This window comes from Odocoileus virginianus, chromosome 4, assembly GCF_023699985.2.
Source record: "Odocoileus virginianus isolate 20LAN1187 ecotype Illinois chromosome 4, Ovbor_1.2, whole genome shotgun sequence".
NCBI classification, from domain to species: Eukaryota; Metazoa; Chordata; class Mammalia; order Artiodactyla; family Cervidae; genus Odocoileus; species Odocoileus virginianus.
This window is the reverse complement of record NC_069677.1, coordinates 38,382,695-38,406,457: the sequence shown is the minus strand read 5'-3', so window position 1 is coordinate 38,406,457 and position 23,763 is coordinate 38,382,695. Positions and strand designations below refer to the sequence as shown.

The 23,763-nt window shown below is 43.6% G+C and overlaps 1 protein-coding gene across 4 annotated transcripts in view; it reads right to left on the bottom strand.

Annotated features, from left to right (window-relative positions):
- The window catches only part of LRRC31 (leucine rich repeat containing 31), a 28,513-nt gene extending 6,991 nt beyond the window's left edge, over positions 1 to 21,522 (bottom strand). For 2 of the 4 annotated variants that reach the window (XM_070466443.1, XM_070466444.1), the window contains exons 1-8: positions 21,265 to 21,522; positions 19,141 to 19,386; positions 12,375 to 12,518; positions 10,261 to 10,428; positions 6,436 to 6,603; positions 5,755 to 5,922; positions 4,809 to 4,973; positions 1,549 to 1,716 (exon numbers count right to left, since the gene is read on the bottom strand). In XM_070466443.1, coding sequence (XP_070322544.1) covers positions 1,549 to 1,716; positions 4,809 to 4,973; positions 5,755 to 5,922; positions 6,436 to 6,603; positions 10,261 to 10,428; positions 12,375 to 12,518; positions 19,141 to 19,330 — 1,171 coding nt within the window. In that variant the 5' untranslated portion in view covers positions 19,331 to 19,386; positions 21,265 to 21,522. Of the gene's footprint in view, positions 1 to 1,548; positions 1,717 to 4,808; positions 4,974 to 5,754; positions 5,923 to 6,435; positions 6,604 to 10,260; positions 10,429 to 10,935; positions 12,323 to 12,374; positions 12,519 to 19,140; positions 19,387 to 21,264 lie in introns of those variants that run through there. The other 2 variants (XM_070466447.1, XM_070466445.1) reach the window with 2 other exon arrangements.
- Positions 21,523 to 23,763: the final 2,241 nt, after the last annotated feature.

The window sequence follows — 23,763 nt, the reverse complement described above, 5'->3', positions numbered from 1 at the left end:
GGTCATCAGTATAACTTTGCCTAACCTGGTGGCTACAACAGTCCACGGGGTTGCAAAGAGTCGGACAAAACTGAAGTGACTTGGCACACACGCACACAACCTACCTAAACATTCTCAGAACACTTATATTCATCCACAGTTGGGCAAAATCATCCTACACAAACCCTATTTTATACTTAAGTGTTGGATATTTCGTGGAATTTATTGAATACTATACTGAAAGTGAAAAACAGAGCTGTCTGGGTACAGAGTGGTTGTTAAGTCTGCCTTTATGATAGCATGAGAGACTATCATACCACATTATGTATCATTAGCTCAGGGGAAGATCAAAATTCTAAGTGTGATTTCTACTGAATGTATATTGCTTTTAGAAAGTAAAAGCCACTCAGTCATACCCGACTCTTTGCAACCCCATAGACTATATAGTCCATGGAATTCTCCAGGCAAGAATACTGGAGTGGGTAGCTGTTCCCTTCTCTAGGGGATCTTCCCAACCTAGAGATCAAACCCAGGTCTCCTGCATTGCAGGTGGATTTTTTTTACCAGCTGAGTTACCAGAGAAGCCATTACATCATCTTAAAGTTGAAAACTCTTAAGTTCAACCATTGTTAAGTCAGGGATTATCTGTAGATTCATGTCATGTGATGCAATTTAGTGTCATATCTACCTGATTATGATTCTTTGATTGTGTAGCTATAATTGAAAAGAGTATGCTTCTGATGGCCCATCAGACTCACAGCAATCTCAATTTATATTGACCTCGGTGGAATTACAAGGTACTACAAACGTGAACCTCCAGAGTTGGTTATACAGCCATCCCTCCATATAGACAGGGATATTGTTTCCAGAATCCATCAATACTGAAGTCCCTTATGTAAAGTGGCATAGAATTTGCACATAATATATGCACATCCTCCCATATATACTTTAAATCATCTCTGTGCTGTGCTAAGTCGCTTCAGTTGTGTCCAACTCTTTTCAACCCTATGGACTGTAGCCCACCAGGCTCCTCTGTCCATGGGATTCTTCAGGCAAGAGTACTGGAGTGGGTTGCCATGACCTCCTGCAGGGTATCTTCCTGACCCAGGGATTGAACTCACAACTCTTCTGCATTGGCCAGTGGGTTCTTTACCACTAGCATCACCTATCTAATACCTAACACAATATAAATTCTATCTATATAGACAGTTGCCTGAATGAGGCAAATTCAAGTTTTGCTTTTTGGAGCTTTCTGGAAATTTTTTTCCAGAAATTTTTTCCAAATTATTTTTGACCTGCTTTTGGTTGAATCCATGGATTTGGAACCCCTGGATACAAAGAGTCAACTATGCACACCTTAAAATGTTAAAGGTTAAATTTGCAAAAGCCAGAAGTCATCCATGTGGCTTTGAAAGTCACTTTTAAGAGAGCCTATTTCCTGAAAAGAAGACAGATTGATACTTCACTGTGCCTATGGCTGGGCCTTGGAGTGAAATTCACTTGGAAACAGAGGCCTCCCTCTCGGGTGTTACCGCACCAGTGTCTGCAGGGATCCGGAGAATCGCTTACCCAGGGCAGTAAAAGTCTCACTCTCCAAAGCACAGTTGCTGATTATCAATGACTTCAACGCTGGTAAAAATCGGAGCCTGCTGAGTAGGTTTTCAGAAGAGCTGCCCATCTCTTTGTTGGCAGATAAATCCAATTCCTGAAGGCTCGAGAGTAAAGGGATAACGGGAGCTGTTAAAACATCAAGAGGGACGTGGCTCAGGCAGCATCTCACAAGGGGTCTCTGGGTGTTGAGGTGCCACAGTCTTCTTGATCAGAAAGCATGGCGCTTGCCTATGTGACCCGTGCCCTTCCTTACACACCATTCCTCACCACACACGCCAGCCACTTTCCCCAGCATGCAGCTTGGGCTCTTCTCTAAGCCTCTCTCCAGGCCAGAAGTAGAGAGCAAAGACTTTGGAGACAGGGGAGACTGGGTTCTCATCCTGTTTGTTGCTAAAGAACAGTGTGACTTTGGGGAAGTTGCTTAACTTCTCTGAACCTCAGTTTTTCGATGATAAAAACAACAATAACTACTCCATAGAGAGAATGGGAAGATAAAACGACCTGGTATATATAAAGTGCCTGGTACAGTGCCTGGCACGCATTAACTGCTCAGTTAATGTTTGATATGATCATCCTTTCCTCAAAATGTAAGTCAGAGGCAATGAAATCAAGCAATCAGAACAGATGTCTGTTGGGACTTCCCTGGCAGCCCAGTAGTTGGGACTCCGCGCTTCCAATGCAGGGGGCCCTAGTTCAATCCAGGTTGGGGAACTAAGATCCTACATGCAGCTAAATTTTTTTTTTTAATTAAGGTATGTACATTGGTTTAAAAAAAAAAAACAAACCCCACCAGATGTCTGTTGGTAACAGCACCAGAGTGGGGTCCTGAGGGCCCCTGCTGTGCCAGGAGGGACCCCTGTTTCCCTGTTTTGCTGCTGCTTTTCCTGCCTTCAGGCCTTTGCCCTAGTTCTTCCCAGTGTGGGAAATATAGTTTCCTGGGACCCCTGTGGGGCTGACTCACCTCCTCAGAGCCTTCCAGGGCCACCAAAGCCACAGGAACCCTGTGTTCACAATGACATCACCCCATTCTCTTTTCCTCCCAGGACCCCTATTGCGTGACTTGTTTGTGTATCTATTGTTCGTATGCAGATCTTCTGCCCTCCCTCACTGAAGGTGAGCTCTTTGTGTAGAGGCTGCTTCCTGCCCAGAATGTGCATCAGAGTCTGGAAATCGGAGGCACAAACGTTAGTGGAAGGAGAGAAAGACAGAAGAAAGGAAGGAAAAGGAAAGGAAAAAAGAGGGCAGGTACTTGTGGTCCCTACAGATGCAACAGTTTCTCCCTCGTCTGATGCCCACAGCACATTGTATTCACCATGTGTGCTAAGTCACTTCAGTCACATCCGACTGTCTGACTCCATGGACTGCAGCCTGCCAGGCTCCTCTGTCCATGAGATTTCCCAGGCAAGAAAACTGGAGTGGGTTGCCATTTCCTTCTCCAGGGGATCTTCACCACGTATTTGGTTTATTTCCACCCTCACCAAACTGAAGCTCCTGACTCTGAATTTCCCTTAGCCTTCAGCACAGGGCCTTGAACAACTAGATGATTGATCAGATGTCATTGGCTAAGTGATCTATAATTCCCTTTCTTTGAAGCCATTGAGAATGATCAGATAAAAGAATGTTCAATTCTTTAACATCACAAGGTAGAAAACAGGATGTATTTTCAATTCTGTCTTTTTAAAACTGAGCAGGAGGACCATGCAATTCTTATTAAATAACCATTACCTTTCTGGGGCCATTTATTCCCATTGGTGGCTGTGAATCCAGATAATAGAGGCTAATCTCTCAGTTGAACTATCGGTAACAATTCAAGTCCTCTAGCACTTTAATCTTCATCTGAGCAGCAAGATGAGATGTGAGGTTTGTGTTATTCAGTTGTAGCAGAGGAAATTCATTATTTGGAATCCAATGGCCTGATAATTCAGGAGTGTCTCCACAGGTATAACACTCATAAGTAAAAGGGATGCTGATTCCATCACAATCTCCACTTAAAGCTCAAAAAGGTATTGTTTACTATTTTAAAATCTTCATGAAAGACTCAAACTCATTTTATTTTCCCAAATTGAGGGATAAGAGTCTAAGAAATAAATTAGCAGGGCCAAAAGATCGATATTAGACCCAAAGACCTATTCTGCTGTTTTCTTCCCCCAATTGTACAAAACATGACAAAAATTTCTTTTTCTTGTTCTTTATTGATTGATTCATTCAATCGCACATTGAACAAGCATTTTCTGGGTGCCAACTCTGTGCCAGACCTTGTGCACAAACAATAGAGAGATACCAAAGAAAACCATCCCTACCTAGGAGGAGCCCATAGTTCAGAGAGAAAGCAGAGCATGGCTGGTGTGCGTGGGAGTCAGCACAGTGTAACTGGAGAAGTTGATGGGGAAAAGAAATATCGATTCCGTCAGAGTGACAGAAGCAGGAAAACCATCTAGACACTTGCAATAATCTAGGCATGAAACTGACAGTGGGCTGGAGCAGGATAGTAGAGGTCTAGACAGTGAGCCATGGTCAGATTCAGGATATATTCTGAAGGTTTATTGTGGCCACAGATGGAATAAAACCCTTAATCCCTATGGCTATGCTTGCTGTTTGCTAGGGGAAACTGCATATACATTACCTGTTACAGGACTATATCTGTGGGAGGAAAGTAAAGGTGGTGACCTAAAATTGTAATTATGCACTATCCACTTACTTTCTGTAACTTCACCTTATCTAAGTGCCTTGGCGTAACTTGTTAGAGAGAATGCCTCAGCGCCCTTTGTTTTGACTTTCCCTCTGCGTCCTTCTTTGTAATATGCTTTGTGACATTCACAGATTCATTTCTAAACAGTCACAGGAATTCAAAATTTCTTCCTCGAGTGCCACATCTATCCTTCACAGATATGTATAGGAGTTTAGATTCACTAACATTCACCAACTTGGTGGACATGAATCTGAGCAAACTCCAGAAGATAGGGAAGGACAGGGAAGCCTGGCCTGCTGCCATCCATGGGGTTGCAAAGAGTCAGACGTGTCTTAGCAACTGAACAACAACAACAGCAACATTTATTGGGCACCTAATATTTGCCAAATACTATACTGGGACATTCACAGAACTTTTATGATGTGATCCTCCCAGTAACTTCATGAACAGTACATCTCAGATTTGCCAGTTTCCCAAACATATGCCAAGGCTCTGAGAGTCCTCCCTCAGCTATGCAGAACCTACTTACTCAGGGACAACATGTCGTCAGCCGTCAGCGAGCACTGGTGAAGATCCAGCCCCTCCAGGTGCTCCAGCGTGGCCAGTCCTGCAGTGTCTTCAAACCCTCCACCCAGCTCCTTGTTGCAGGAAAGGTCTAGTGTCCTCAGCTCACACAAGTATCTAAAGGCAGCATCTACAAAGAAGGTCAAAATCCTGCTCTGACATATTACAGGACAGTCAGCAGGAGTGGAGCAGGGGAGGGGGCAGGCGTGGAGAAGGGAGACTAAGAAAATACATACACTGTGATGACAAAACCCCAGATGGAGGGATAACTGTCTGCTTTGTACCACGAAGCCCTTTGGACCTGACAATGTCTTCGAACACTCTCCCTTTGACCTACATTGATTGCTAGCGCTTTTGCTTCGATTTCTGCACCTACTAGTTCTTCCTCTACTATCCTTGAGCATTGGTACATTAGCAGCATTCTAGACTGAAACTGCCAAGGAGAAGGATAGGACAGGCTCTAGAAGATGAAAGGATAAAAATACATTTCACTTGGTATTCTCAAGTAATGTGGGTACTCTATATAGCAGAGTAAATTTTAACTACAGATGTCACTGAAGTTGTTTTTATCAGCACCAATTCCTTCTTACTACTAAGCATAAAATAATGCTGGCACTTTCAAAAGTAAGAGAGAAATGGAGAGCTTTAGTAGCACACTTTTATTTTGCACACTGTCTCTCTCAAACCTAAAATACCCTGGCCTTTTCGGAGTTGGCCATTTAGTTTTGTAATTGTAAAAATACATGCTCACTGTAAAAGACTTGGAAAATCAATAAAACTTGAAGATTTAAATTACCCATGATCTCATTCCCCAACCTAACCTCTGTTTCTAGTTTGTTATATTTCCTAACAGCTTAAAAAATCAAATGTAAAATAAAATTATATAGAAGCTTCAGTCATTGCTAACTTACCCAGTAGCTTGACACTCCTTTGTGACAACCCACATGAATGTAACTTCAAGACTTTCAGGTTTGATGTACTTTTTAGTCCATGAGCAATACTATTGAGACTGCCACTGATGTTTCTGTTAATAGAAAGATCGAGTACTTCAAGGTTTTGCAGTCTAGGTAGCAACTGACCTGGAAGAAAAGAAATCAAAGAACAACTCAGTAAAGACACAGGGTGTGGGACTTCTCCGGTGGTCCAGTGGTTAAGAATCTGTCAGCAATGCAGGGGACACGAGTTCCATCCCTGGTCTGGGAAGATTTCACATGCCATGGGGCAACTAAGCTTGCAAGCTGCGACTATTAATACTAAAGCCGGTGCTCTGGAGCCCATAGGCTGTAACTACTGAGCCCGTGCACCCTAGAGCCCGTGCTCCGCAAGAGTAGCCGCACTCACTGCAACTAGAGAAAGCTCACTTGCAGCAGTGAAGACCCAGCACAGCCAAGAAAACAGATGTGGGCATGAAAGTTGGGGCAGGCAGGGGGTGGGGGTAGGGGGAGTGTTACATGATCATGTGACTTGGGATATAGTGAGCTACTCTTTCAATTCAGGGCGAGAGGAAACACAGCCAATGTCAACTCCCAGGCTCTCCAATTATGGGCATCTTCACATTTTTCCTGGGAAGGACTCTACCAAACTCTACTCACCCACAAACACCCCATCTTCTGATGTAAGCATACAGTCCACAAGCTCAAGGGTTTGTATCTTGCTCCCTTCTTGCAACGTCTGGAGGATCAGAGGCAAGTTTCCTCCCACTTTACTGTTCCAGGACAAATTCAACTCTTCAAGTTCAGGCAGCACTCTAAGTGCTTCTCCTGTTGAAAAAAAAAGAAAAAGGTCCAAAGATCAGATTGGTTGTCAGGTTCACAAAGCAGGGAATTCATTTCAAAGTCAATACAACCATCATTTCCAAAGTATTGAAGCCGGGCCAGGTCCTGGTTAGATGCCAGGGAACAGGGAGGAGAAAAGGACCCAGTTCCTACCCACGACCAGCAGGGTGAGCTTCTAGGCACAGCCAGGGTTTTGAAGCCATGCTCATAAGCAAAAATTGTAAAAACAACAGCAACAACAAAAAATCCACCTGTCGGTAAGGTGTGTGTGTGTGTGTCTTAGTCACTCAGTTGTATCCAACTCTTTGGGACCCCATGGATTGTAGCCCGCCAGGCTCCTCTGTGGGATTCTCCAGGCAAGAATATTGTAGTAGGTTGCCATTCCCTTGTCCAGGGGATCTTCCTGACCCAGGAATCTAACCCAGGTCTCCTGCATTGCAGACAGATTCTTTACCTGAGTCACCATGATTTTACCAAATCGTTTTTATGGTAGTAAATATTTCTACCAGTCCATCTACTTTCTCTCATCCACCCTCTTTAGGGACCATTATTGCTGAGAAGCTTGTCCAGAGGTAGAAATATAAAAGATTTAGAAAATAAAACATGAAGATTTAAATCACCCATAATTTTATTCCCCAACATAACCACTGTTATATTTCAGCCAGAGGTAGAAGCAAAAGCAGGGCACTGGCCATCACAGAGGAGAAGCTCACTCTGACCTCAAGAATATCACGAACAACTGATCCATCCACTGCAGGGAGGAGTGAATAAGCGAGCACTAGGCGTTAGCAGGAGAAGGCAATGGCACCCACTCCAGTACTCTTGCCTGGAAAATCCCGTGGGCGGAGGAGCCTGGTGGGCTGCAGCCCATGGGGTCGCGAAGAGTCGGACATGACTGAGAGACTTTCACTTTTCATTTTCATGCATTGGAGAAGGAATTGGCAACCCACTCCAGTGTTCTTGCCTGGAGAATCCCAGGGACAGCGGAGCCTGGTGGGCTGCCGTCTATGGGGTCGACTGAAGCGACTTAGCAGCAGCAGCAGGCATTAGCAGCTCACCATGCCTTGGGATGCAAGCAGCTCATGACAGCCCTGGGGTAAAGAAGGATGCAGTGAGCAGGGATGAAACTTAACATTTCTGACACCATTTCACACAGGAAACTACTTGAGGGCTACAGAGTGGAAGCCGGGAGAGAATGGGGGATCAGCCCTTAGGAATGATTGTCATTGCTTTGGGGACAGAACAGAATGGTGAGCTGCACACAGGCAAAATGTACTTTCTGAACATGTGGAGTCAATCTGAACACCAATTAAGTGTTGGAAGGTCCACTGGGTCCAGAAACCTCTATTCTACTGCTGGATACCGGGCGTGAACTTCTGCCACAGATTATTTATTCTATGGGTTAAGGTTTCTCGGGCTTCCCTTGTGGCTCAGCTGGTAAAGAATTCACGTGCACTGCAGGAGACCTGGGTTCGATCCCTGGGTTGGGAAGATCCCCTGGAGAAGGAAAAGGCTACCCACTCTAGTATTCTGGACTATATTCTAGTATCATGGACTATACAGTCCGTGGGGTTGCAAAGAGTCAGACATGACTTAGTGACTTTCACTTTAAGGTTTTTGGAGTCCAAGAGCCCCACTTAAAAATGCAAATTCTTCAGGAAGTTTAACAACATAAGTTGATGAACAGGTATCACTTTGTATGCCATTGCCAGTCAATGGAGTGTGACTTTAATAGCCCTGAGGCATGCCCAGAATCAGGGAGAAAGAGGGCATGATTGTCTGTAGTACATCTAATTGGAGGGCTATACACTTGCCATCCTGCACTAAGCAATTGTAACAGGTGTAATAATGTTGGAATGACTCCTGATTTGTGCTTTCTTAATAAACCATTTACTCTCCTACTTTTCTTATGCCCCATCTGCCATTACGGCTAAGTAGAGTATGGATGATAAGAAAGCTCCTCCTGGTGAAGAGGATACAGAAGTCCTTCCAGAGAGGATAACTTCTTGAGGAGAGGGAAAGGGACACAGAATGTCAGTGACAAGGTTGCAGACTCTCTCCTGGACCAGATGAGTTTGGAGTGAGTCCCAGGGTAGAAATTCTATTTGCTGGGTTTCCCTTGTGGTCTGTGGTAAAGAATCTTCCTTGAAATGCAGGGGACACTGGTTCGATTCCTAGTCAGGGAAGATTCTACATGCCTCGGGGCAACTAGGCTCCTGTGCCACGACTACTGAAGCCCCCTAAAGCCTGTGCTCCTCAACAAGAGAAGCCGCCACAGTGAGAAACTCATGCCCTGCAACTAGAGAGTAGACCCCGCTTGCCACAACTAGAGAAAAGTCTGTGCAATGAAGACCCAGTGCCTACAAAAATAAAATTAAAATTAGTTAATTAAATCTAAGCATTAAAGAAAATTTAATTTCTGGTTCCTTAAGGTTGGAGGATCATGAAAAAGATTAGATTAGTCAAAAATAAAGAAACTATACTTCTTTTCATGACTGAGTAACAGTATGTTAAATTTGAGACTCTGCTACATGATAACCAGCTGCTAACCTGTGAGGCTAAATTGATCATAGAAAACCATAGAAAGGTAATTTTGGATGGGGAAATAGGGAAAGAGAGACTTATTGATTATTGAGCGCCTACTATGTGTCAAGCATGTAGTAGGTACTTTATAAAAATTATTTAATCCTCACAATTTTTTGAGGTGGCTATCATCCCCACTTCAGAGGTAATAAAACCGAGGCTCGGAAAGGTTGTTTTGTCCATGGTCACAAAAGTAGTTAGAAGTGGGACCAGGATTTTAACTAGGATCTGGCCATTTTCTAAGGCATGAATAGAAAGAAGTGCATCTGTGCATGCTCAGTCATGTCTGACTCTGTGACCCCCGTGGATTGTAGCCCACCAAGCTCCTCTGTCCATGGGATATTTCTGACAATACTAGGGTGGATTGCCATTTCCTCCTCCAATTCAGAGAAAAGACATTGGCATAAATTTTGTTGCTTTTACAGAAATCTTTGCCAAGATGTAAATGATCAAAATACATCATTGAAATAAAGACTTGAGATGAAAAGAAGACTAAAAAAGTATGTCTGGCATCTAAAATCAGCAAGCATTCCAGTAAAGCAGCTGGGTTAGCAGCATGACAAATTTTAGCCTACATTTTAGGTTATTCAATGTTCAACATACAGAACTAACTTAACCGAGGTTCTGGTTCTACGTAAACCATTGCTTTTATTTGAAAAATCTTGTTTTGATCAATTTTTTAAAAATAGGAATGGGAAAAGAGAAAAGTATTTTGAAGTTGGAAAGGAACTTAATTTATCTATCCCAATTTCTCTGTGTTACAGATGAGGTAACAGACCCAGAGTGAGCAAAAATTTTGCAATTATTATTTCCATTTAAACTCCCTGAGACCAGAGGCTTGCTCAGCCTGTTCCCCTCTTTATCCCAGGGCTTAGCTTACACAGTTCTCTAAAAACTATGCAAATCCTCAACATAGCACTGCATCATGTACAGACAACGCTTTCATCCTCGTCCATGGGAATCCACAGGGAGTGGTCACCCAGGTAATTTGCCCTTGAGGGTTTGGATTGCAGAGATCCTTCCAGGCAAGCACTCTCTCAAGGGAAGCATTCATCATACCCAGTGCCCGAACATCCTCAGCAGTAAGTCTGCAACTACCCAGCCTCAGGATTTTTAACTTGCTGACAAGATGCATTTGCTGGGTGAATACATGGAGGTTTCCACCTATGACATCATTCCAGGAAATATCCAGGTTTTCCAAGTCTGGGAGAGAAGGCAGCAAAGCAACTAGAAGTGAACACAAGAAAAGACAGATTTACATGTGGAATTTGTGACTTGTAGTAAACAGGATCCATCTACTGCTTGTTGCTCTGTAAGAGGATAGAAGGATGGACGGGCTGACTTTCCGCACAGCAGGGCTCCCTGAGGGGTGCAACTGGAGATGTTGTGATGTTACATATCCTATTTCTTGGGACCTTTTTTATTTCTGCCAAATAACTGCATTCTGAAAAGGCAGTGGTGTTTCTCTGAGATTTCATAATAATTCCTTTACTGCAGTGGAAATGGTAATTCAACTACAAATGTTACTACTGCTGTCACCACAATGTGTATACACTGGTCCTTTTATTTTGCAAACCCTCTAACAACCACCACCCTGTCATTCATTGGATCTTCAAGCTGAAGGCCTGGGGAACACTCCATTGGCCAGGACTGCTCAGACCGTGCCCATTAACTCTTTTTCCTTATCTAGATCACCTGGGTAGCACCATCTTACAAACCTCCTGTTATACCTACATGGGCCAACATGTGGAGGTTTATACGGGCACAAAGCCTGACCAGAACCTTCTCTGAGTCTCCTCCATTGCCCACGAAAAGTGAAGCTGCTCTCCGTGAACAAAATCATCCAAGGTTGTCTTTATCTCCTGCAGCAACAAGACTTGACAGTGGAAATGCCAAAGTCGAGGTTGGAAGGTATCTTTGCTTGCTTGCTTTAAATAAATATCTTGGACGTCAAAATAGTGGCAGGATTTAGATGTTACACGGTGAGCTTCTAGAGTTACAGGCACAGCAATTCCTGATCTTCCACCATTCTGAAGAAATTCTGAACACATACTTAGGGGCAAAACTTTGTTTATATTTTCTTTTTACCAGCATTCAAAGCATTAGTCACTTAGTCATGTCCTACCTACTCTTTGCGACTACATGTACTATAGTCCACCAGGCTCCTCTGTCCTTGGGATTCTCTAGGCAAGAATACTGGAGTGGGTTGCCATTTCCTTCTCCAGGGGATCTTCCCAGCCCAGGGACTGAACCCAGGTCTCCCACATTACAGGCAGATTCTTCACTGTGAGTCATCAGGGAAGCCCAAAGCATGTCAGCAATTTCAATTTGTTTACCATGATCCTAGCTTTACAAAGTATGAAAGTCTACTGAACACATTGGAAGGCAAAAAACCAGCATTCCTGGGACCCACTCTGGAAGATTTCAGTTCAGTGGGTTTGGGTTGGACTCAAGCATCTGCATTTCCACAGCTTCTGCAAGATTCTGACACATATACAGGCATTTGAGAACCACAGGCATGGTTACAGTTTCCTGCTAAGAGATCTGTCTCAAATGTAATGGCATGGATTTTCATTAAAATAGTCAAGGACCGACTCCCCTCACTCAAAACGCAGTTCTCTTGATTCCTCTGTTGGTAGACACATTTAATGTGATTAAATACTTGACTTAAGATATCCAAAAAAAGAGAATATTTAAGAAGGTGATGATGGTGTTGTTGGGAAGAGGGTTTTTTGCAACCAAACTCCTATTGGAGTGTCACAAACAGTAGTTGTACTCTTGTGTAAAAAAAGATGTGAGCTGTAATCACTAGGAATGATACTTTTCATTCCGCAGACAGCAACATGATGCCCCTTTAAATTCCCAGCAGGGCTTGCTTTTATGGATGAGTTTATATCCTATGCAGGAGCAGATGAATTTCAGAGAGTTAGAGGTAATTAGTAGAGAGGTAAAATTGCTCAGGGAAAACAAACCTCCCTCCTAAACTTGGGCTCAAATCTTTGAAACTTGAGGAAGAATCAATTGACTTAAAAAAAAAAAAAATAGCGACGTAGCTGCTCTTCCCGAATTGTCCAGGCCACCCTGCAGACCTCGGGTTACCAAGTGAGGTCGGAGTGCTTAGCCTGCTCATCTCAGCCCTCTGCGCCTCTGGATAAGGCTGACTCCATACAGACCCGTCTCCGTCACATCCACTGCTGTCAGCCTGCAGTTGTTCAGATCTAGACACTTGTTGACAGCCTTTCTGCCCAGCTTCCGCAGAAACCACTCGTTTTCCTGCATCCTGGATCCCAATTCTGTTTCTGAAGTGAGAGTCTTGGCTGTATGATAAGAAGAAAGAAGAATTTGCTGTGAATGACAGTATTAAAGATGAGACACGTGAGAAGACAGACAACTGTGACCTAGTCCTCTGTGAAACCTCAACTCAGAAGGGGACAAAACCTGACCTCTGTCCCCGTGGCTGGTGCTCAACACTCGCTGCTCTAGGGACCCTTTTCCTACAATGGAGCCTGAGGAACTCAGAGGCTCTTCTTTCATGGCCTGACCTGGGCTTCTTGCATGGAGGCTGAATCATGTTCCTAGACGAAGCGGTAAACTTGTTAGCACCGCGTTTAAAACAGCTCTGGTGGAAGGATGCACACACATCTTCGGTGAACGCACTGCTGGGGGAGGTGCCCACATGCTGGCCTCCTAACAGGGAACATTGCAGTCACTCCCAATGAACCTCAGATGGCTAAAGGGAGCAAATGGAGCACCTGCCGCTCATTTCATGCTGCTCACTCCTAGACCCTTCAACCAATAAATCCAGAGAGAGTAGTGCCTACAAGAGCTTTTGTATTTTCTCAACTCCTGCCAGAGAATATATTCAGAAAACCTCATTTGTCTTTGTTATAAGGTAGTTTTTTTTTTATGGACATATGTGACACCCTTGCCAAGTTCTTCTGTAATAATGCTGCACTAACATGTCACTAACATTTAAAAAGATTAAATAAAAATAAGAGCTATAATTTTGTGTGTATGTTAGTCTCTCAGTCATGTCTGACTCTTTGCAACCCCATGGACTATATTAATTTTATTTATTAATAATTAATAAATATTAATTTTATTGTTTACTACTGCATGTGTCAACATGTAAGCCACATGTGGAACATACTGTACTTTTGTAAGACAAAATGAATAAGCATGTACAGACAGTGACTTTAATGAGGTCCTGTAGTGATAATACATATAGGGACTTCCCTATTGGTGCAATAGTTAATAGTCCACACTCCCACCACAGGGGGCATGGGTTCAATCCCTTGTCAGGGAACTTAAATCCTTCATGCCGTGTGGTCAGGCCAAATAAATAAATATAATACATACAAACAGTATGCATACTGGGATCCAATAGGAAAGCATAAGTACGAATGTACAATAATACTCTACTAACCCTGACAAAAAAATATACAAATCATATAGAGAAAAAGAAATATATTGGCACCAGGGAAAATGAAAAGATAGCAGCATTACCATAGTAGTAAATTTAGACTAAAATATTAGCAGGATAATAAAGACTCCATCTCTCTTCTGCAGTGGGTCTACTGGCTTGCCACCTACAGGCTGTACATCTTTGATAGGATGGTTGGTGTTGCCACATTCTACCAGTAAGAGGCAGCATCATCCTCCCACTGTTTACCTCTTCACTCTGGCCTTCAATTTTTATTATAGTAAGTTGGATACAAGGTATTTTATTTTAGGTAGGGTTGCAGATTTAAGAAAAACAAAAATACCATGTCCAATTAACCTTAAACTTCTGATAAATGAAGAATCATTGTTTAGTAAAAGTACATCCCAAATAATGCAGGTATTTTTTCTTTTTCTGACAACCCTAATTTGGGCTGGATCAGAGGAGAGTTATGGATGAGGGAGACGAGGAGGGACTGCCTTTTACATGCCAGTGAGGACAGAACATTTTGTGTACATTTGATGCGAGGAGTCGTAAGCACACTGTCTCATAGATTTGGAAGCCGAGACTCAGACTGTTAATTGGTCAGCAGCAGAGTCAGAATTTGAACCCAGAACAATCTGCTCTGAAGCCCATTATGTGTGTGTGCTTTTTAAATTTTTGTGCTTAAAATTTTTTCTCTGCATTGTGTCTTATTGTGCTCCTTTGTGTCTTTTAGCTTTTTCTTTTTTTTAATCTCTGTAGGTTCAACATACAACCATGGTCAAGTTCCAGCTTCAGCAAGCCTTCTTTTTCTGTTTTCTCCTCAAGCCACTGTTCTGTCAATCATTTCCTTTACTGTCAAATGTTTGAAAAGAGTGGAGTGTGCCTGCTAGCCCTGCTTCTTCAACACAGTCACCAATTAATCCTCCACATTCTAGTTGCCACGCTCACCTGGCCAAATAAATTGCTTCTCCAAGGTCACCACCACCAATGATGGCTAGGCCTTTAAGGATGGTTGTTCTCTTGATCTCTGTCCATCCCCTGCCTGACCAGGCCTTGCTTTCCTCACATGACTATCCAATCCTCTTAATGACAGGGCTTTATCAGTAACTGCCTGCCTGCTTGCCCCCTGCCCCAGCTGCTGGCTTCCCTGGTTACTGATGAGCCCACCTCCCCTATAAATGGGAGCCTCCTCCTCCTGGTGAATATCAAAGACTGCTGCCCTGTCCTGCCCATTGTCTGTCACACATGGTGGGGTGTGACTCCAGGGCCTTTCTGTAAGATGCCCCTAACCAATGACCACTGATGCCTCTATTGCTGTCACCAGGCTTTTTCTTTGGTCTTAAGTTGGGGCAACTACAAGATGTGCAGGCCAGCGGGGTGCAGCCCAACAACCAACCGACAGATTCTGAAATCCCTTTGCAGACCACATCCTACTTGACTGCTCTGTAATATGTATTTTATATGATTGGCAAGTCCAAGGCAGCACAACTGGAAAACCTGGATCAACTCGTGGGTCCATCAGGTAAGCAAGTCATTTAACTTCTCTGAGCCTTGGTTTACTCATCTATAAATTGGAAACTATAATTCCCACCTGGATCATTTATCAGGAGTGTAGTGACTTAAAGTTGCTGAACCTTCCCAGGAAGATGGGCCTCTACAATACCTTTGACGTGATACATACTTTGTAAACACTGTTGAATGAACAAATAGCTAAATGAGTTGCGGGGAGCCGGCCTGCTCAAGGCCCAAAAAGGCCCTGGGAAAGCCTTGAAAGAGGCTGTTCCCTGTCCCGCCACCCCATGATAAAGTAGTAAAACATTTGCTGGGCCTCCTTTGTTCTTCCTTGAGAAAAACGTAGTAGTGACCTTCACTTAGTAGTTTATCTTGGAATGCCAAAAACAAGATGTAAGCTTCTGCAATCACTTAAGACAAAAAATTGTATTGATGTAACAAACACTAGATGGCATTTTTTATGAACTGTGTTTTCTGCTTGTACTAGTATAAAGGTAGCTGCTTTACTCAATAAGACCGCTGACTTGCCTAAAGAGCATTCAGCGCTCTCGACCCCATTCTTTACTTTCAGCTTTTTTTTCTCAGGCTTCCATGTTGCTGCGGTCTAGACCTGTTCACATTGCCGGCTGGTCCCGGCAATGAGTGAATGAATGAATATTAGCTTTATAGTTCCTCAATTACCAAAATCAAGATGATAAATCTGTATCAAAACACCTAAGTATAAATATGAGTACCAGTTTTTGAGGCCCCCACACATCACCTTACAGACCATATATATGTTTTTTTTAATCTATGAAACTCTTCCTTCAAAAAACATCTTATGTCACAGATCAATATATGTAACAGATGAGTCAGATCTGCTACAGGTTGGCGGTTGCTACAGAAGGGCTGGTGCTCCGTGGAGGGGGCAAAGTGACCACATGTGAGCAGCTCCGCGGAGCGATTCAAGGCCTTTTCTGGTTGCAGTTCTGCTGAACCAAATTCTTGCTTCTCCAGGAGATTCTGTGAGCCAAGCAGGATCTTCTCACCTTAGTTCTTTTCCAAGCTAAACCTGGAGAGGTTGGCTTTTGTTGTTTACAACCAAGAATCCTAATACTCTCATAAAACATGATTATATGTTTGCAACGTGGGTGGTGCAGTGCAAAGAATCAAGATAACAAGCTCCTGTTATCAAGGAGCTACCTGTCTGATGGAGGAGACAGATGAGACAGCCAGGGTCACAGTACAGAGGAAAAGTGCAAGGGTGGAGGCCAGCAGGGGTGCCAGGTGGCCCAGGGTAGAGACAGTAAATGCTTTGGTTCTTGGGATGGGTCTTCGCAAGCTTCCAAGTGAAAGTATTAGTCGCTCAGTCATGTCCAACTCTTTGCAACCCTGTGGACTGTAGCCCACCAGGCTCCTCTGTCCGTGCCATTCTCCAGGCAAGAATACTGAAGCGGGTTGCCATTTCCTTCTCCAGGGGATCTTTCCAATCCAGGGATCGAACCCGGGTCTCCCACATTGCGGGCAAGTTCTTCACTGTCTGAGATGCCAGGGAAGCCTAAGTGAAAGTGGTAGATAAATTTCACCTTAAAGATGAGTTGGAGTCAGCCAGGTGGGTGGTCAGGAGAGAGGGATAAGTGGGGGAGGGGTGCAGAGGGAGAATAGAGACACAGGGGAAGGTCTTTTTAGGCACAGGGAACCATTCTGGGGGAATGTGGCCAGATCAGGAAACTGCAGGTAAATCAGAATATCAGCAGTAGAGGATGAATGTGAGGCTGGGGGAAGGCAGAGGCCATGAAGAGATATTCAGCTTACCACAAACACAATGAAGATCATGCTTGAGAGTATAGACTTTCTCTTCAAGGCAAGAAAGACTCACTGAAGAATTTCAAACCAGTGGAAGACATCTGTGGTTTAGAAAGGGCGTCCGGTGGAAGTGTGGGGGACAGGCTGGCAAGACAGCAAGACCAGGAGGAGAGAAACCAGGTAGGAAACAGTGGCAGTGGTCCATGCCGTAGACGAGAAAGCCAGGACAGCAACAGAGAAGACCAGCCAGGTCCCAGAGCCATCTGGGGGACAATTCATGTAACTCCAGGGGCTGCTGAGTAGGGAGAAATGAAAATGGAGAAGCCACACACATCTTGAGGGGCTGGTATTGGTCAGCTGAGATAACCAGCTGACCGCACTGTTGATTTAATCATGATAATAGGTATCCACTGGGGCTTCCCCAGAATCCACTTGCTGACAGAGGAGATGCAGGTTTGATCCCTGGGTTGGGAAGATCCCCTGGAGGAGGAAATGGCAACCCAATCCAGTGTTCTTGCTTGTGAAATCCTATGGACAGAGGAGCCTGGCAGGCTACAGTCCATGGGGTTGCAAAAAAATCAGACACCACTGAGCACTACTACATGGGTATCCATTAACCAAGTTCCTAAAGCCCCAAGTCATATTTTAGAACAAACAGCAACAACTTTCTGATTACCTTCTTTTAAAGATAGACTTCTTAATTTTCTACTTTCAAAAATGTATTCAAACTGCTCACAGGTAAAGTGATATTTCTGGTATTTGGTACAAATAATCTGACAGACATGGGGGTAAGTATAAATGAAATAAGACTGGCCATGGGTTGATAATTGTTAGAGGAAGGTAATCATGGGGACTCGTACTGTTCTCTCTTATATGTGTTTGCATGAAAAGTATAAATGTTTTAAAAATACATTTACTCTAATAATGTATTGATGACCCTGTATATGTCATGACTTTAGAGAGAGATTGGCAATATTTTCATAACCCTTGAATTTGTAATCTCTGTGCTGGGAACTTTCAGCTATTTAGTGTAATACAGGGAAGCAGAAAACAAGGGAGGGGGAAAGCCAAAGATATTCACCAAAGGGCAAAAAGAGGAACTTAAGTATGCCATAGGCATGGAATGGAATATTATGCCACTGTCAAAAGTAGGCACATGAACATCATGTAACCATGTGAGAACTGAACAGTATAATAAGTCCCAGAAGTAGGATCATGGCTCCATGTAAGCTCAGGGGGGTTTATAAGCTCTTCTAATTGTACAAAGTATGTCCATTTGGCCTCTGCTACCTCGTCCTCTCTCCATCTTTCATCCTGCTTCAGTATCCCTACCCTCCGGGCCAGCTCTCAAGCACTCCAGGCTCACTCCCATATTGGGCCTTTGCATTCACAGATCCCTTTGCCTGGAAAGCTACTCCCTAAAATATCTATATGGCTGGTTTCATTCATTCTTCGTGGCTGACTTTCAGATCTCAGCTCAGAGTTTCTGCTACTAAATCAGAAACTCCTTCCTGCCAACTGCATCTAAAATTACCCCAGCCCATCATTCGCTCTCTCCTTAGATTGCTTATTGGTTTTCATATGACTTATCACACAAAAAGTATGCCTGCTTTTGGTTCTTTGTGTACGTAAGGTTCTCTTTTTTCATGGCTATATTTCTAATAAGTGACTGGCACGTAGGAGGTACTCAATATTTGTTGGCTGGTTGGTTGACCATAGATACATGCATATGAAAAGAATCTGAAAAGAATCTTGAAGAGATAGCACTTTGTGTTAAAATGAAAGGAAACTGGGTATTCTTCTCTAAACCTTTCTGTGACATAATTACCTTTGATAATTTAAAAGTAAAATGAGCAAATTATTTAAAACACTTAACAAAATATATGTTTAGAACAGATTTTATTATATTAGCTGTCATTTAACTCATGTCATCTCTTTAGGGGAGAATGCTAAGTCACTTCAGTCATGTCCAAATCTTTGTGACCCTATGGACTGTAGCCCACCAGGCTCCTCTGTCCATGGGATTCTCCAGGAAAAAATACTTGAGTGGGTTGCCATGCCCTCCTCCAGGGGATCTTTCCAACCCAGGGATCGAACCTACTTCTCCTGCAACTCCTGCATTACAGGCTGATTCTTTACCTCTGAGCCACCAAAGAAGCCCTTAGGGGAGAAAATTGTTCTAAAAAATTAAGAAATAACATCAGGCAGAAGCTTACCAAAGTCTAAGGAGATTGTCTTCGGTGTCTTGTCCTGGGATTGGGAATCAGTTGTTTTAGCGTCAATGCTCTCTTTTCTGCTTCCAGCTTTGGGGAACCTGGATTTTGACCCCCTGATGCTCTCATTGACAAGTGGAGCCTGGGGTGTAGTTTCTCCATCTGAGGAGCTTTTCTTCCCTGTTCGACTCATGGTCAAGTTGAATAGGGTCTTTCTCAATAAGCCATCTTCCTGTGGTTTTCTGTTTTCTAGGATTTCAGCAAGAAAAGAGAGTAAGACTGTCAAGCCTCTGTGAAATCCAACTTCCCTACACACGTTTTTGTTTCCTCTTTCTGTTCTTATTGCTGATAATGTTTAACGTAGTAATAAGAAGGATGTAACCCAGGATCCTGGAACTAACAGATGGCAGCAGATACAAATCCAAAGCAAATTTGCGTTTGAAACTTTGCCCTATTTTATTGGGAGAAACGATTCTTTAAACACCACTTCGACAAGTGCATTGAATGTGTCGATACCTTTTATACTTCAACAGTCATAGTTACCTTCTGAGAGAGATTGTATAAAAGTAAGTTGGCATGCCTCTAAGCTCCCTGGCCCTTTGCAAAACTGTCACCCAGAGGAGACTGCTTCAGTGACTCCAGGTGCATCTCTTGGCACACTGTTCCTTTTCTCTTGGCATTTTCACCTTCCCTACTCAGCCCTGCACTTTTTCCCATAAAAACACATCAGCAGTCAGGAATTAATTTACTCCACGAAGTGAACATCTCTGGGCCAGATACTGTTCTTGACGCAAGAGAGTCAGTGACTAACAAGACGCAGCTCATGTTACTTAAAAGTCTTAACCTGATGGAAAGATGGGCCCATATGCCAATAATTACCCTGGGACAAAGGCCGTCAGGGAGGAGAGACCCCTGTGGTCAGGAAACCCACTGTTAGATTAAGCCAGACTTGGAGCATAACTCTGAGCAATGAATGACATTACCTGGGTTTTGAGATAGTTAAAAAGAGAGAAGGGAAAGTGTCCCAGGCAGGAAAAATCAGTCTCACAAGCTTCCAGGTATGAAGACCTAAAGGAGCCTGGGGTTGCCTCTAGGAGAGGATTCTGGGTGCCTGGAGCAAGGGATGTGGGGGCTGGAGGTTAGGGGTGGGTCTGGTGTGACTTGAGGCTCAAAATTCATGAGGGTTTAATCTATCATCCTTCCTGGGATCTGCTTACATTTTACAGGAGGATTAAAGACTTAAACAGGGTTTCCCAGGTGGCGCTAGTGGTAAAGAATCCGCCTGTCAAGGCAGAAGATCCAAGAGAGATGCTGGTTCCATCCCTGGGTAGGGAAGATCCCCTTGAGTGAGAAATGGCAACCCACTTCAATATTCTTGCCTGGAAAATCCCATGGACAGAGGAGTCTGGCAGGCTACAGTCCATGGGGCTGCAGAGTCAGACACGACTGAGCAAAGCAACTAAGTACTAAAGACTTAAACTCAAGGGATAAAACTATAAATGGAATTTTAGATTCTGCTATTAAAGTTTAGATTCTGTCCTTAGGCTCGGGCCTAATAGATATCCTTGAAATAACAATGTTCATGGCTCCCTCCCTATAAAATAGGTCTGTCTGTAATACTACATTCCAGAATGGTTCAAGAAACATTTTGCTCACAGGGGATCCTCAATGACCTTGCAGAGCCCACCTCCATGCTTGGGGGATGGAATGTTACTAATACCTAGAATACTACTTTAATGATTTCACTTATTTATTTTTGGCCCTGATCAGGGATGGAACCCATGCCCCCTGAAGTGGAAGCTCGGAGTCTTAACCACTAGAGCACCAGGAAAGTCCCCTGGAGTACTATTTTAGAAGTAACAGCTAGGGGTCTTTTTTTTTTTTTTTTGTCTTTTCAAACTAGAGCAGGATTCAGCCCAGGTGTTTACAGGAACAGACAGCTCTGGGACCAGACAGTTGTCCAGCTCCAGCCCCACAGCTGACCAAGCCTCAGAAGGTTAGGTGGGAGAGACCTTTAGCTTGTGAATCCAGCCACAACCTGCAGCCGTGCCTGCCCCATTTCAGTTCCACCATCGCCCAAGGGCCCTTTTCCTTTCACTGCTTCTCTGGCATCCACCCAAGACTTACCTCCATGGTCACTTTCACTCAATTTCACCTTCTGGAGGTATACACACAGCCATTCTCTGGAGCCATCCCAGTAAATGCTTTCCCTTTTTCTCCCTGCTCCTTAAATGTTGTGACTTCAACTCCCAAGCCTTAAGAAAACACTGCGGGGCGGTGCTCCAGGATGTGGTCATTTCCCCGCATGAAACCCCACCCAGCTGGTGAGGCCCTGCTGGGCTCTCCGTGTGCATCGAGGACGGGGCAGAGCAGAGTGGGGAGGGCCGGGAGCCAGGGAGGGTCAGAAACTACACAGAGGAAACAGCACACAGTGGGGAACGAGGAAAGCAGAAAGGAAAAGAAAGCTTCTGAGAGGCACCAGGGAATCGGGAAAGTCCCAAGTACGAGGAAGGCCGGCTTGTGGGAGCGAAGGGGAAAGCACCCGCCTATTTCTTGATGCACAGTGGGTTAAGCAGTAGGTTACCATGCTCCTGCTTAGAAAAGAAGTGTTTTCAAAATGTCTTTGGGGAATTCCTCTTTATATACAAACTTGAACAAGTTCTCAGACTTTCTCACAGCAACTCAAGCTTTAAGTCTGGCTTCCCCCGCATCTCTGTGCTGGGTTTTTCACTGTGAAGGTAAACAAATCCTGGAAACTGAATTTGGGGAACTTTTCAGATCATAGCATAATTAGACTATAGCCACAAAAGAAAACGGAGGTTTTGCCTCTTCTCCCAGAATCAGAGGCATTCACTTAAAAGCTCTTTGGGAAAACCAATGGCTGGCATTTAGCTGAGTAATTATTGTTGATAATTTACTGTATTATCCGTTGGTAAGGCTATTTGCCATGAAACCCCAAGGATGATACATATTTGACACATTATTTCTCTTTTAAGTGGTTTTCATTTATTTTTGCAAAAGTGAGGAATATCTTTTTTTTTTTCCATCCTTAGGTTTTTGGCTTAATGTTTATTTAAAATTTTCAAGGAATGCTTTCAAAGGCCTTATAATTTTGATCCAATGTTTTCAGAGTGAATCATACTTTCAGTGTTGCTTGTTAAGGGGAAATGTGTTTTTTGTTCTTCCCAAAACTTATTTCATTAAAAAGCATGACACATACTACAACATGAATGAAGCTTGAGAATGTAAGAGGAAAAAGCCAGTCACCTAAAGGCAAATACTATATGATTCTACTTGCATGAAGTATATAGAGGAATCAAATATATAGAAACAGATTGTACAGTGGTTGCCAAGACTTGGGGGAGAGGAAAATTGGGAGTTGTCTTAATGCATACAAGGTTTTATTTTTGTAAGATAAAAAAGCTCTGGAGAAGCGAAGTAAGCCAGAAAGATAAAGACCATTACAGTATACTAACACATATATATGGAATTTAGAAAGATGGTAACGATAACCCTATATGCAAAAAAAAAAGAGACTCAGATGTATAGAACAGACTTGTGGACTCTGGGAGAAGGCGAGGGTGGGATGTTTCAAGAGAACAGCATCGAAACATGCATATTATCTAGGGTGAAACAGATCACCAGCCCAGGTTGGATGCATGAGACAAGTGCTCGGGCCTGGTGCACTGGGAAGATCCAGAGGGATCGGGTGGAGAGGGAGGTGGGAAGGGGGACCGGGATGGGGAATACATGTAAATCCATGACTAATTCATTTCAGTGTATGACAAAAACCACTGCAATGATGTAAAGTAATTAGCCTCCAACTAATAAAAATAAATGGAAAAAAAATGAAAAAAAAAAGTCATTTCTGTAACCTTTGTTTATCCCTTAATCCCTTTTTTTTCAAATTTCTGAAACCCAAAGGTTCAGTAAGTGTACCCGTAATTGTGCCAGGTAACTTGGAAGGAAGACGTGAGTATGGGTAGGGGTGAAAACAGTATGATTAGTTTAAAAGTGTAAGAAGTTAAGCTAACCAATTCCATTTCTCACCCCAGGGCAGACTGAAGACTGCTCTTTCTCCCACCCTGGAAAAGACAGAAAGTTTATTTTCAGAACCAGTTGAATCACAGAGGATCTGGATTCAGAGACTCTGGTTATGTTTTGAGTACTTTATTGGATACAGAGGTTGAATAAAGTCTATGTACGGAAAAATAAGATCTCTCCCTATTTCCCCTGTAGGTCCTCGAAGAACACACTGGCAACCAAACTTAGTCACTCTCTTCCCCCACCCAGTGGAGGTAGGTGGAAGGACACCTATGCAGGAAACTGACCAACCCAAAAGAAGGACCCTACAGATCCTGATTGTGTCGAGTCCCTCAATTAAATGAAGCTGCAGCTGCCCAAGCAATTACAGAGAGGCCCGCTGATCAACACATCCTATCGGCTTCCCTGGTGGCTCAGATGGTAAAGAATCTGCCTGCAATGCAGGAGACCTGGATTCATTCCCTGGGTCAGGAAAATCCCCTGAAGAAAGGGATGGCTATCCACTCCAGTACTCTTGCCTAGAGAATTCTGTGAACAGAGAAGCCTGGCAGGCTGCAGACCATGGGGGTCACAAAGAATCAG